The sequence below is a fragment of the Scyliorhinus canicula genome, chromosome 10 (genome assembly GCF_902713615.1).
Source record: "Scyliorhinus canicula chromosome 10, sScyCan1.1, whole genome shotgun sequence".
NCBI lineage: Eukaryota > Metazoa > Chordata > Chondrichthyes > Carcharhiniformes > Scyliorhinidae > Scyliorhinus > Scyliorhinus canicula.
The window spans coordinates 111,911,134-111,924,468 of record NC_052155.1 but is presented as its reverse complement, the minus strand read 5'-3'; the positions used below and the strand labels follow the sequence as shown (position 1 = coordinate 111,924,468).

General features: G+C 39.6%; 1 protein-coding gene across 16 annotated transcripts in view; it reads left to right on the top strand.

Moving 5' to 3' along the window:
* ncoa2 (nuclear receptor coactivator 2) overlaps positions 1 to 12,332 on the top strand; it is a 361,025-nt gene extending 348,693 nt beyond the window's left edge. For all 16 annotated transcript variants that reach the window (XM_038809570.1, XM_038809585.1, XM_038809580.1 and 13 more), the window contains one exon: positions 6,669 to 12,332. In XM_038809570.1, the coding sequence (XP_038665498.1) occupies positions 6,669 to 6,680 (12 nt within the window). In that variant the 3' untranslated portion in view covers positions 6,681 to 12,332. The remainder of the gene's footprint in view (positions 1 to 6,668) is intronic.
* Positions 12,333 to 13,335: the final 1,003 nt, after the last annotated feature.

The window sequence follows — 13,335 nt, the reverse complement described above, 5'->3', positions numbered from 1 at the left end:
CAATATAGTGAGAGACACATGGGAACAGTTACAATCTTTCTTTTAGTAAACAATACCATGGGATGTTCCTGAGTCAGCCTCTGGTTGATGACCCTCAGTCTTGAGGGATCTATCAATCTTGTACTTTTCAAAGTTCACCACTGAATGTGCTCCATGCCTAACCTGGAAGCAGGACTGCAATTTGTTGCACCATAGGCGTACAGCCTTTGTTTCTGTTCCCTCTAGAAATCAGTCCAGGTCATCAAATGTGTGATCCCAGTAAGGCTGCTACAGCATATGCTGTGTATGTGCAGCTCAGGATCTGACTTTTGGTCAGGGTGGAATGATAATTTGGGGTTGGTTTTCAGGACACCTATGGTTTCAAGGGGGAAAGTGACCAGCAATAAAAATGTTTCCTGTGGAGAGTGAAGATGGTGGTTTCAGTCATCCTGATGTTTAGCTGATAGAAGTTTCAGTTCATCAAAGACTGGATATCAGGCAAGCAACCTGTTAGCACTGAAACCAGGAAGTGATTTGGAGAAGTAGTAGAGTGGACACTTGGTGTTACTGCTGTACGTATGAAAGCTGACTCCATGGTTTTGAATAGTGAGTTTGATATAGATTACATATGAATTTATTTATTTTAATAAATTGTAAGTATCCAATTTTTTTTCCAATTAAGGGGCGATTTAGGGTGGCCAATTTACCTACCCTGCACATTTTTAGGTTGTGGGCTGAAACCCACGCAAACACGGGGAGAATGTGCAAACTCCACACGGACGGTGATCTGGGGCGGGGATCGAACCTTTGACTTCAGCGCTGTGAGGCAGCAGAGCTAACCACTGCGCCAATATGAATTTATTTTAACTCCCATTCCCATCTCTGTGCAGATTTCTGTAAATTCCTTCAACATGCAATCTCATGTTTTCAATTAAATCTAGAAAATCTAATTTGCCTTCCGTTTGATCGACATTATTTTTAGCTATTCGTCATTTCCAATATATCTGGGGGTGATTGTGCCGTAGTGGCAATGTCATTGGACTAATAATCCAGAGGCCCAGGCGAATGTCCTGGGGACGGGTTCAAATTCCACCACATCAGTTAGTGGAATTTAAATTCAATTAACAAAACCAGAATATAAATCTAGTCTCCGTAATTTTGATTGAAAATATCATTGAGTTGTCATTAAAACCCATCTGCTTCACTAATGTCCTTTTGGGGAAGGAAATCTGCCATCCTTACCTGGTCTGGCCTACATGCAACTCCAGACCCACAGCAATGTGGATTATTCTGAACTGTCCTCTGAAGTGGCTTGGCAAGCCTCTCAGTTCAAGGGCAATTTAGGGATGGAAAATGAGGGCTGCCGTTGCCCGTGATGCCCACAAATGTATATTTTTTTAAACAGCAATATGTTACCAATATTTTCATCCTTCACTTCAGAAAATAACACATTGTGCAAAATCGTGGAGGTGGAACCTGAAAATACCATTAACACCAATATTCCAGAATATAAACTCTATGCAACTTACTCAGTCAGTCACTGACTGTTGGCAATTTCACAGAAGAATTTATATCAGTGTTGTTTACCTACTATTCTGCAAAAGTTTGTCCATGTGGGATTTGCGGAAACATGAGCATCAGGGAGGTGACTGATTTCTGATTTTCTGTAAACTTCAGGTGCATCTTTATATAAAGTGTTGTGATAACCCAAATGCAATTAATATTTTGTTACAAGATCTCCAGTGAGCACTTTGAGTTTATTGTGAAGTGGATGAATGATTTGAGTGCAACTTTTGTTAAGTGACATGGCTGGACTGCACGGATAATTAGTTTTACAACTGCACAATTAATTCCCGGCCCTAATCCATGTCATCATCTAGTATGCAGAAATAGCAGAGAACGTAGATTGAGCCACCTTGCTGATCACCCCATTTATATTTCTTCAAACAAGTCACTATATGAATAGTCATTTGGTAGGACAGGGCTTTAGTATTGCTGAAAAAGGACATTTTCTTTGTTGAAGCTTTTGTCTTGCCCTCATCAGAACATTCTTGCTATTACTTGGTACATCAAAATTATTTGTAATACATCATGCAAGGGTGTGAATGTTTTAAAAAATATATCATATATACAACATTGTAGATTATCTGGAAGCAATTCTTTAAAATATAAATTCTTCTTCCATTTATCCAAAAACTACACTCAATTTCAGCCAGCTTCCTGGGAACAGACATTTGGGATCCCGACTTTGAAGAAAATCATGTCCTGAGAAGACAGATGGTTGCCATGCCCATATGTCCATTAGAACAGGCGTTGTTTCAGCCCACATTTAGATTTTTATTTTCAAGTTCTGTCATCAAAAGATCTATTTCCAAATAGTGTCAGAGCTCTGGAGTGAAAGGCAATGTAAATACCCAAGTTTAAAAAGAAAATGCAAATCAAATACCAAAGAGCATTTCCCTGTGGAGATTTATTTTAATGCCTCCGTGTGATGTTTTGTATTGTTTGTTATATTTTTTAATTGTAAAGCAGAAGGTGCGCTGGTGCAGTGGTTTGATCCGAGTCATGGGTCACTGTCAGTGTGGAGTTTGCACATTCTCCCCCTGTCTACATGGGTCTCACCCCCACAACCCAAAAAGATGTGCAGGCTAGGTGGATTAGCCATTCTAACTTGCCCCTTAATTGGGAAAAAATAATTGGGTACTCTAAATTTAAAAAAAAAAAAGAAAATCCTCCCATTCTACATCCAAGGATGTCATTCTTTTTTCATTTAGAAAATTCTTCCCCTGAACTACTATCTTCAGTTTCATTTGCTGGTTCACAAACAATTCCACCTTCTTCTCTGCAATATTCTGATCACCTGATCATGCTTTCACTCCAACAAAAATGCTACATTTTATTTCCTACGTGGGATTTATTGATCCCACAGAGGGCATTGAGAGAGACAGAGGAAGTGAGGGACCTTGGAGTGCATGTTCTTAGGTCCCTGCAGGTGGCAGGACAAGTGAATAAGGTGGTGAAGAAAGCATATGGAATGCTTTCCTGTATTGGATGTGGTATTGAATGCAAAAGCAGGGAACTGTATAAAACACTGGTTAGACCACAGCTGAATATTGTCTACAGTTTTGGTCAGCACATTAAAGGGAGTACATATTGCTCTGGAAAGAGTGCAAAGGACATTTACAAGAATTTTGCCAGAGCTTGGAAATTGCTGCTATGAGGAGAGATTGAATAGGCTGGGGTTGTTTTCCTTGGGACAGAGAAGGCTGAGGGGTGGCCTAATTGAGGTGTACAAAATTATGAGGGGCCTACACAGGGTAGACAGAAAAGACTTCTTTCCCCTAGTGGAGGGGTCAGTTGCCAGGGGGCAAAGATTTAAGGTGATTGGTAGAAGGATTACAACAAAACAAAGAAAAGTACTGCATAGGAACAGGCCCTTCGTCCCTCCAAGCCAGCGCCGACCATCCTGCCCGTCTAAACTAAAATCTTCTACACTTCCTGGGTCCGTATCCCTCTATTCCCATCCTATTCATGTATTTGCCAAGATGCCCCTTAAATGTCACTATCGTCCCTGCTTCCACCACCTCCTCCAGCAGCGAGTTCCAGGCACCCACTACCCTCTGTGTAAACAAACTTGCCTCGTACTCTATACCTTGCCCCTCGCACCTTAACCTATGCCCCCTAGTAATTGACCCCTCTACCCTGGGGAAAAAGTCTCTGACTATCCACTCTGTCTATGCTCCTCATAATTTTGTAGACCTCTTATCAGGTTGCCCCTCAACCTCCGTCGATCCAGTGAGAACAAACCAAGTTTATTCAAAAGCTCCTCATAGCTAATGCCCTCCACACCAGGCAACATCCTGGTAAATCTCTTCTGCACCCTCTCTAAAGCCTCCAGAGATTAGAGGGGACATAGGGAAAATCTTTTTCACCCTGAGGAGGTGGGCATCTGGAATTTGCTGCCTGAATTGTTGGTTACGGCTGAAATATTCAATTTATTTAAAAGGCACCTGGATCTGCACCTGATGTGCTGTAAACTGCAAGGCCATGGACTAGGTACTGATTAAAATGAGCAGCTAGTTTCCTTTTCTCTCATTTTTGGTGGCACAGACCCAATGGGCTGAATGGCCTCTTTCTGTGCTGTAACTTTTTTTATGGTACTAAATACCTGTCAGCCATGGCTTTTTTTGAGTCAGATGGTTGGGCGTTCAAGTCCCACTCCAGGACTTTAGCCCAAAGAAGCCTGACATGTCAGTGCAGTACTGAGGAAGTGCATCACGTTCAGAGTGAATGAGAAGCAAAATCAAAACTCCATCTGGTGTTTCGGGTATTATTTGGAAAAGAGTGGCCAATATTGAATCCTCAGTCAACATCACAAAAATAGATGATCTGATCACTCTCGCGTTGCTTTTTGTGGGAGCTTCTGCAGAAATTAGCTGCCAGATTTAAAGTGATCACACTTTAAAAGCGTTTCATTGGTTTTAAAGCCCTTTGAGACATTGAATGATCATGAAAGATGTTTTATGAATGCAAGTCATTTTTAACAAAATAATCCTTTTACATTGAAAGTATGATACTGGATGGATTTGAAAGTTCTAATCTTTGGTCCTTGGAATTAAAATCTCTTTCCAGAAGGACATTATTGAAAGTAGCATTGGATAAATTGAATTTTGTGGATGATTATAATTTGGTTAAAGATATAAAATGGCATCATTTTAGTGTGCTGGCTGTTTGTTTGTTTGTTACACTTTTGTAAGTAACTTCTTCCAGCTCTTAAATGGCAGATAACATTAAATATTTAGCGCCAAAGCTGGCTTTAATTGTTAGTTGTTGCTGATGTGAATTTTAAAGTTTTTTGCTACTTCCCCAAGAAAGATTTACTACAAGAGTGAATAATAACCAGTTGCAATAAATAATTGAGTGTATTTCCATTAGTACAGGGAAGAGATTTCTTAACTAATGAAGAATAATAGAAACAGAAATTCTAAACACATTCCTATGTTATAAAAATGCATTACCATATGAAATGGGAACGGGGTAGGCGGTTTGGCCCCTCGAGCCTGCTCTGCCATTCAGTAGGATCATGGCTGAACTGAAATTTTCCTGCCCTTTCTCCTTAACCATCAATTCCCTTACTGATCAAGAATCTATCCATCTCAACCTTAAATATACACAAGGACTCTGCCCCCACAGCTCTCTGTGGCAAGGAGTTCCAGAGACTTAATCCTCAGAGAAGAAATTCCTCCTCATCTCAGTCTTATTGATTGGCACCTGTATTCTGAGACTATGCCGTCTAGTTCTAGACTCTCCCATGAGGGAAAGCATCCTCTCAGCACCTTTCAATCCCCTTAAAAAGGCAGGGAGTAGGGCAGCACAGCGGCGCAGTGGTTAGCATTGCTGCCTCACGACGCCGAGGTCCCAGGTTCGATCCCGGCTCTGGGTCACTGTCCGTGGGGAGTTTGCGCATTCTCCCGTGAATGTGTGGGATTCACCCCCACAGCCCAAAGATGTGCAGGTTAGGTGGATTGGCCACGCTAAATTGCCCCTTAATTTGGAAAAAAAGCGATTACAATTGAGAATCATTTAAATCTTATTCTCTAATAAGTCCGGCGTGCAAAAGGACTCAAAGAGAAGCAATTTCGTAGACAATTCAACTTTCAAATAATACAGAAATTATTTTCTTGCTTACGGAAAAACAGCTTGCAATAACTTCAAAAGTCAGAGTTGGAAAGTGGAAGTATGAAAGACAGAGAGACAGCGAGTAAGTTAGATCAAAGTATAGATGATTCATGAATGGAATATGGCTGTACAAACTATCACGGTTATACTAAATCATATCTGTCTTTAGTCATCTATCTACACCCCTATGTAATCCTAATTGGTTTGGGTTAGAATCAAATAAGTTTGATTTGACGGTTCGCTGTCTGTCTTTGATGTGGAACATTAACTTGAAATGTTTCAGAAATGAATTCTTGTATGTGTTCTGTAATGCGATTCTGTGCCGTTATCGCAAGCTGCTTGAGCTGGATTCTTGCTGAGGACAATAGGGCCTTTAGGTTACTGTTCCGTTGCCATGGAGCCTGCCCTGTCCTTGGACACTGTCTTGAGAAATGTATTTATTAGCTTAGCGAAAAGTGTTTGTTTTATCATGGTTTTTGTGTTTCTGTTAAATTGTGTATTTAAATGTTGTACTGTCTTGAAATGAATTATACTGTGTCATGCTGAATATGTGTTTTGAAATGACCTGAGGTTATGAGTGAGTTTTAAAATGCGTATTTAATAGACATGGGGTTTAATGTTAAATAACTATCTTTCACCTATCACTTTTACCTATTTTACCTATCAGGTGTATTAGAAAATAGCTGGCTTCTACAAAATTGGAAGCAAAATCATTCAATCTTTCCAGGTCCAGACAAGAGCATGTGTTCATTTTGGATGTTCAGATTTTTAAACTTGTTATTGCACCAAAATCCTGGGTGAAACGTTTATCCTGAAATACATTATACATTTCTTAAAAAGCATCGTTTTGAAACCAGCATGTCTGAGGTGTAGAGGGAAGAAAGAGAACAGACAAGGAAGTGTTTATATTCTGGAATCACTTAATGTTCCTAATTCTGCAGGTTTCAATTTGTCATGTTGTGCTTTGTGTCCTTCTGTTAATTAAATACCTATTTTGTATTATTTTTCAGAAATATTGCTGACCCTCAGGATTCCTATTCCTCCTGTCTTCAACAAGGTCCAGAAGATCCATATGTTTGCTGATGTACAGTTGCAGGGTCAACATTTAGGTGGTAACAATTATAACCAAGAAACAAACTCCACCAGATCAAGCCAAGAAAAGTACAGCAGCCAATTGAACTCTCAGCCAGGCTTAGAGAAGTTGTTTGTTACAAGAGTTGCTAACAGAGTGACGGGCTCCTTAGTAGCAACATACTTGCCTACTGAAGCTGCTTTGCCCATTAATTGCATTCACCATAAGTGTGACTTAAGTCTGTCCTCACAACAGATTGACATCGGCTTCGAACCTTGCCCGATGAATGTATTTCTATCGTCGTTTTGCAGAATGAGCATATCTTACTCTTTTGATTTTGATCCTCAATGGTTGCTGACTTTTCTGCTATTTAATCCAGTGTGCAGGCTTTCAGCCATGTTTTCCTCCAACAGTATTTAGAAATGAAGCCTCTTTTTGAAAGGTTTTGCTGTGTGTAAAAGAAACAAGAACTTGCAGATAAGCTGAGTGAATGCTGTAAGAGTAACAGATTTTGGTTTGGAAAGTATCTAAATGGAATTTGAAATTGTTTTTATGTTTTTGATAAAACCAAATGGGAATAGACTTCAGGTAGTTTATTAGTTGATGTCAGCAAAAGGGTTAATGTATTATCTTTTTCTACTGGGGTTCTGCTCTGTGGAGTCATGGCTTAACATTCAGGGTGTATGATTTTCTTTTTTTCTCATCATTTTTAGTTACAACGGTTAACAAGTAGAATGTTTTCTGGCTCCACAGGCCTAGATTACCTGCTGAATACACTCAACTCTGTAGATCCCCACCAATTACACAATAACAACTTGTCCGACAGCTACTGTTACGAGCTGATAGAAAAAACTAAAAGCACCAACAAACTGATCTGTTGCATAAGCAGATGGAACGTGGTTTCAGATTTTTACAGTGGTTAAGATCTTGTTAGGCTACTCATGTCTAAACTGTAGTTATTTTCCTCTTTCTCCTTTCAGATGCACATCCTAGTGGTCTCCCAGACCAGGTTTCCACACCAGCTACCAGAGGAGCAACTGGTTTCTTCTGAGCTAATGACCCACATCACAAAAGCAGGAGCAGTTGGTCTGTCTCAGGAAAGCCCCAATCCCCCACTATCCCAGTAGCAGCACCGTCACCATCAAAACAATTGATTTTGTCTCTGCCAGGAACTCATGGTCACTTACCTCAAGGTAGAGGCAGCAGAAACTGTTCTGCCTTTCACCCAGTCCACATTCCTATTTCTATAATAGTAGCTAGCCTCTTCTTGCAAAAAACATAACTGGCGTCTTTTGAACCAAGGACTGATTTTTTTGTTATCCCACATCCAAGCATCCTTCTTTCTCTCCCTCCCCATTTTTCTCAGAGCAGTTACTGACCTCCCTCAGACCATGCTCCTTTACAGCACTAAGCAGCAGTGGCCGACTCTTCCAGGAGTATCGATTGGTCCCTTGCAAACCAGCTTCCCTTGCAGCAGTAACTGGTCTCTCTGTCCAGCACAACATGCAGTTCTCTAACATGATCCTCCGAACCAAACTGAGTTGTGATCTGGAGTTCAGGTGCATCACAGAAAGTTGCCGGGTCCCTCTCCTCCATAAGCACTTCGCAATATTTCTGTAGAGACAAAATAACAAAAGCAAAGCTAGAAGTTATTTCCAGTCTCCCTCCTTTCTCTTCATAGTATATTGCTTACGCATTTTGTATAATTTATATACAGCTAGCATGTGCTGTTTATGTTCACTTGTATAATGGCTCTATTTGCGTGAAAATGCAGAAGGTTCACTGGCAAATAGTCCAGGACTCGTGCAGAAATTATGAAGCTTTTAGAGAAATGAGACAAATTTGTTTTGCTGAATTTCTAAAAATTAGATGATACTATGCAAAGGATAGCCAACTGGATTCCTTTCTGATTCGCAATTTAATGATAAAACACATTCATCTAAAAGAATATTACTACTTTTCTTTAAATTTCTTAATATTTTTAAATAACTACCCCTGAACAATTAGTTTGACCTCCAATTATGGTACCAAACTGCAAAGAATAGTTGTCTTCAGATGTCTGTAAATTCTAGGTTATATACATGAAAATTAATTACCATTTGACCAGGTCTACATTAATTTAAGTGACCCAACTCCTTTCATGTACATAATGCCCATAATATATTAACCTTGGTTTATATTTCTGTCCCTCGTCGGCATCCTTCTATCTGAAAAATGATGAACATGCAACAAACAATCCATTTGAGATGGGAGATCTTCATATAGGTGCACCTTTGCTGATGACTTGAGAGGCAGGTTCTGCCACATGCGCCATACATGAAGCTATCAAGTGTCATTCCGGGTTGGCAAGTGTTGCCAAGCCGCTATAGGCATTGGCCATCATGGAGGGACATGCCAGCTGACAAAAGATGTCGCCATTTTCCCCCGTCGTCAGCTAGTGACTCCCAGATGTGATAATTGTTGTTTAGGGATTCAGGTCAAGCTTGCAAGCATCCTTAAAGCAGAGCTTTGGGCATCCTACTGGTCACTTGGCTCCGGCTACCTCATCACGCTAGACATCCTTGACTGACTTTCATCCTGCGGACGTGCGCGAGCCAATGAAGCCACCTTTGTTTGAAAAGTACTAACAAACCTTGGGAGCTCTGCCTTTGAGAGGACTGCCACATTTGTGATTTTGTCTGACCAGGATACACCCATATGTCTTGCAGACAGCAAAGGTGGAAATTGTTGAGTTTGTTGCCCCAAGCGACATGTTTTTTATTCTAATTCAGAAAGTTGCAGAAATCAAATTTATATTTGCCATTCTAATGACTGACATAAATGTGTTCAGAATTTAGGATTTTGATTATTTTCTATTAAGTATGTGCCTGGAGTAAGTATGAGTTTTGTTTTCCCATTCTGTGTTTATTTTTTCACCAATCTGAGATTATGAAGTTAACTGGGACAATAAACCAAATACGTGACATCACCATTTTCATTTGGGCAGAGGAGTCAAAGCAATTAAACTGATCAGATTACAGTGAAATTCTACAGAGTAGATTAACCCCACCACAGTACTATATTTCTATGTATATTAGCCCAGATCATTTTCAATGCCACATTGATAAATTATATACACAGACACATAACTCTGTGTAAGCTTTCTATAACTAATGGCATTCATCTTTATACTCATGACTGTGCTGCTGGTATGTTTAGTTGAGTTTATTTGCATAAGCATTCTTGGGATAGTAATGCTTATATTGTGAGCCATAACAAAATAAGGCATGGGCTGTTCAAGTTAATATTTTAAGTAGTTTATTGTTCATGATAGCTTTACCATGCTGTGGGATCAGAGAGTACAGACTTTTTTGTAAGCTACAGAGACCCAGTGCTTCATTACGATTTCCTAAAGTCAGTGGCAGTTTCCAGATGCAACATGCTGCAGGTCTCGGACCAGATGTCACCACAGACAACATAGAAACAGCCATAGCATTTTCATATGGTACAGTATTTGTAAATGAAGACAGGATGGCTTTTGGAAAGCAGTTGGGTATATAAGCGTCTGATGTATGTAACCAAGCAATAACTTTTACTTGAGCATATGTTTTACATACTGTAGAATTTTGACGAAGTAAAGTTCTAAAGTTGTTGATTCAAAGTGAGATACAACAGTATTACATTAGATACCTTGGTAGCAGTGTCTCCCTCTCTCTCTTATTGTGTAAATAAAGAATAACGATGCCTTGATAAGTAGCTAACGAGTTTGTTTCAGTAGCATTCGTAAGGCCAGTGTATCAACTGGTGATTCTGATAGATATTGAGCAACCATTTTTAGTTCTCCAAATTGTACAAATATCATGCCTAACTACCCAACTAACTGCTACTCTGATCTGCATAGTTTCCCTCAATCTAATAGTATGATTAAAATTGGAAGACTTTGTGAATAGGTTGGAAGCAGGTGCTTACTTTCTTAGTTTATCAAGCTATTATATGGTCCTGATGCCTTTGTATTTGTGTGTCAGGCTACATGGAACATGCTGTCATTTATGACCTGAAACCCACGCTGATCATATTGATCACTGTACAGATATTGAATCACAGACCTGTTTTTGCCTCAACAGTTGCTTTTAGGAAGGAGTTTGGCCACATCTCTCAGCTTCAGATCATTCAGTTGATAAAGAACTGTGTTCTTTCTGTATTAAAATGACATCGTTGTGTTTCAGACTGCTTTGGTATGATATAGCTTTATGTAAATATTGCTGTGAATTAGGAAAGTTTTCTGAAATGCAGGCATTTAATTTTGCAGATTTTAGAGCCTAGACCTTTGCATTTGTGTCTACGGGAACATTATGTGATACCTAACAAGTTTTCTGTATTTATTCTATTTTATATCTATGCTTTATCTTAATAGGTATGGTTTACAACTGGATGTGTCACTGTTAGAATTGTGCAAATGATAACTCTGCAGTTGCCTACAGAGCCGAAAGATTTTTAAAACAAAAAAAAATCTGGTGAAGTGAGGAGGTTGTATGTCATATGAAGCTCTGTATAGTGTAACCCCAATTTACAACTTCTATAGATTTGAATGCATCAAGGTCTATTCTCTTGGTAAGAGGATGCATGGGAACTACTTTCATTGGGAAGCAACATCTCTCTGATTGCATTATGTTCAATCTATAACATTTTCCTCTAACAGATTTAAAGTAATGCAAAATTAACATGTAAGAACTATGTATTGTGATGCTGTACATTGCAGACAAGCAGGGCTATGTAGCTCCGTTTGCAAAATCCAAAGATTTCACTGAGTTGATTTTAAAATACAGCTAAGCCATGGTATGTTGGTGTGGTTCAACATCATTTTATAGTATTTCTACACAATTGATTGTTGACTGGATGCAGACACATTCTCTGTACAAACTATTCTATGGATTTTCAATTTGATAGGCAATTCCCGTCTACTTTTTTTCATTTAGAGCTTGAACTTGTTTTGTAAAATCTGTCAATTTCTTAGTACAGTGCAGGAACCTCAAATGCTATAACTTAGCATAATGCCTTAGATATGTTTTTATGTCCTGTATATTCCTAGCAGCTGTTTGTTGTATTATATTGTTTGTATAGTGAATTGTGTAAAATTTTTGGATGTGTCATCAGTTATTAATTTTTTTGTCAGATAAATAGAAATATCAGCAATATGGACCCATGGTTATTGCTTAGTTTTTTGCTGTTATTTTGTTCCTTTGTGGTCAGTAGGGGTCACTATTTGTAAAATGTTTTTTCTCCCAAGTCTCTGAGAGGTGTATATTGACAAGTTGCAAATTCTAAGCAATATGTAAAGTAAGATTCTTCAGAAGGCTTACAGTGTTGCAAGTTCAGAGATGTATTTTTTTTAGTTCACACTAAACACCTTTGTTTTCTTCTTCTGGCATCCATGTTTGTATCCTTATTGTGAGCATTTTATGCCAAGTTAAGTATATTCAAAGAAATTTAAAAAATACATTTATGCAAGTTGTTAACTAATATTGCTTTTGCTGATGTCATTTGCTTACTTGATGTTAAATAATGCTGTTGTAAATAAAGAATCCTGTTATTGCAATGTTTAATAAAATTTAGTTCCTTTGAATTTTACATTTTAATAGAGAAAATGCAACAAAGCTTATACATGTTGCACAAAAGGAAACATTGGATTTTGATGGGAACATTATACGTGGGTAACATGGCAATCTGTTGACAAAACCACATTCCCATTTTTTGCACGTGTATACACACAAGCCTGCCTTTGGCATCACGGTGGCACAGTGGTTAGCACTGCTGCTGCAAATGACTGAGGACCCTGGTTTGATCCCTGAATCACTTTCTGTGTGGGTCTCACCCCCACAGCCCAAAGATGTGCAGGCTAGGTGAATTGGCCATGCTAAATTGCCCCTTAATTGGGAGAAAAAAAAAGAATTGGGTACTATAAATTTATTGGGGGGGAAAAACACAAGCCTGCCTTAAGAAATCTGCAGTGATGCAGGTTTCTGACCTTAGCAGTTCCCAGTCCACTCACATAAACCTTGCATAGATCTTGGGAGGACCGTCATCTTCACCCGTCTGCACCCTCCCAGCTAATAACAACGGGAACGCGCCCCATCTCTGAAAATTGTCCTTCATTTGGTCTACTAGCCGGGCCAGATTTAACTTATGCAGCCGGTCCCATTCCTGCGCCACTTGAATGCCTAGGTACTTAAAGCTTCCCCCTACTAATCTAAACGGCAGCTCCCCAGTCCCCTCGCCTGGACCGCTAACATCTCACTTTTCCTCCTGTTTAGCTTATACCCCTAAAACCGGCCAAATTCCCCTAGAATCCTCACAATTTCTTCCATCCCCTCTAATGGGTCCGATACATACAGAAGCAGGTCGTCTGCATAGAGCGAGACTATGAGGTTCCCATCTCTCATTTACTTTCCCTATCTCTCTGGCTGCCTCCTGCTTTCTAAGCTGCTGTGCAAGCATTCTGCTGGCCTTCTCCCCATACTCTTAGATCGTCTCCCTCGCCTTTCTCAGCTGCTCCACTGCCCTCCCTGTGGTTAACTCCCCCTGTAGCCTCCGCCGTTCCCTTAAAAGCCCTGCCTCCAGGGTCTCCG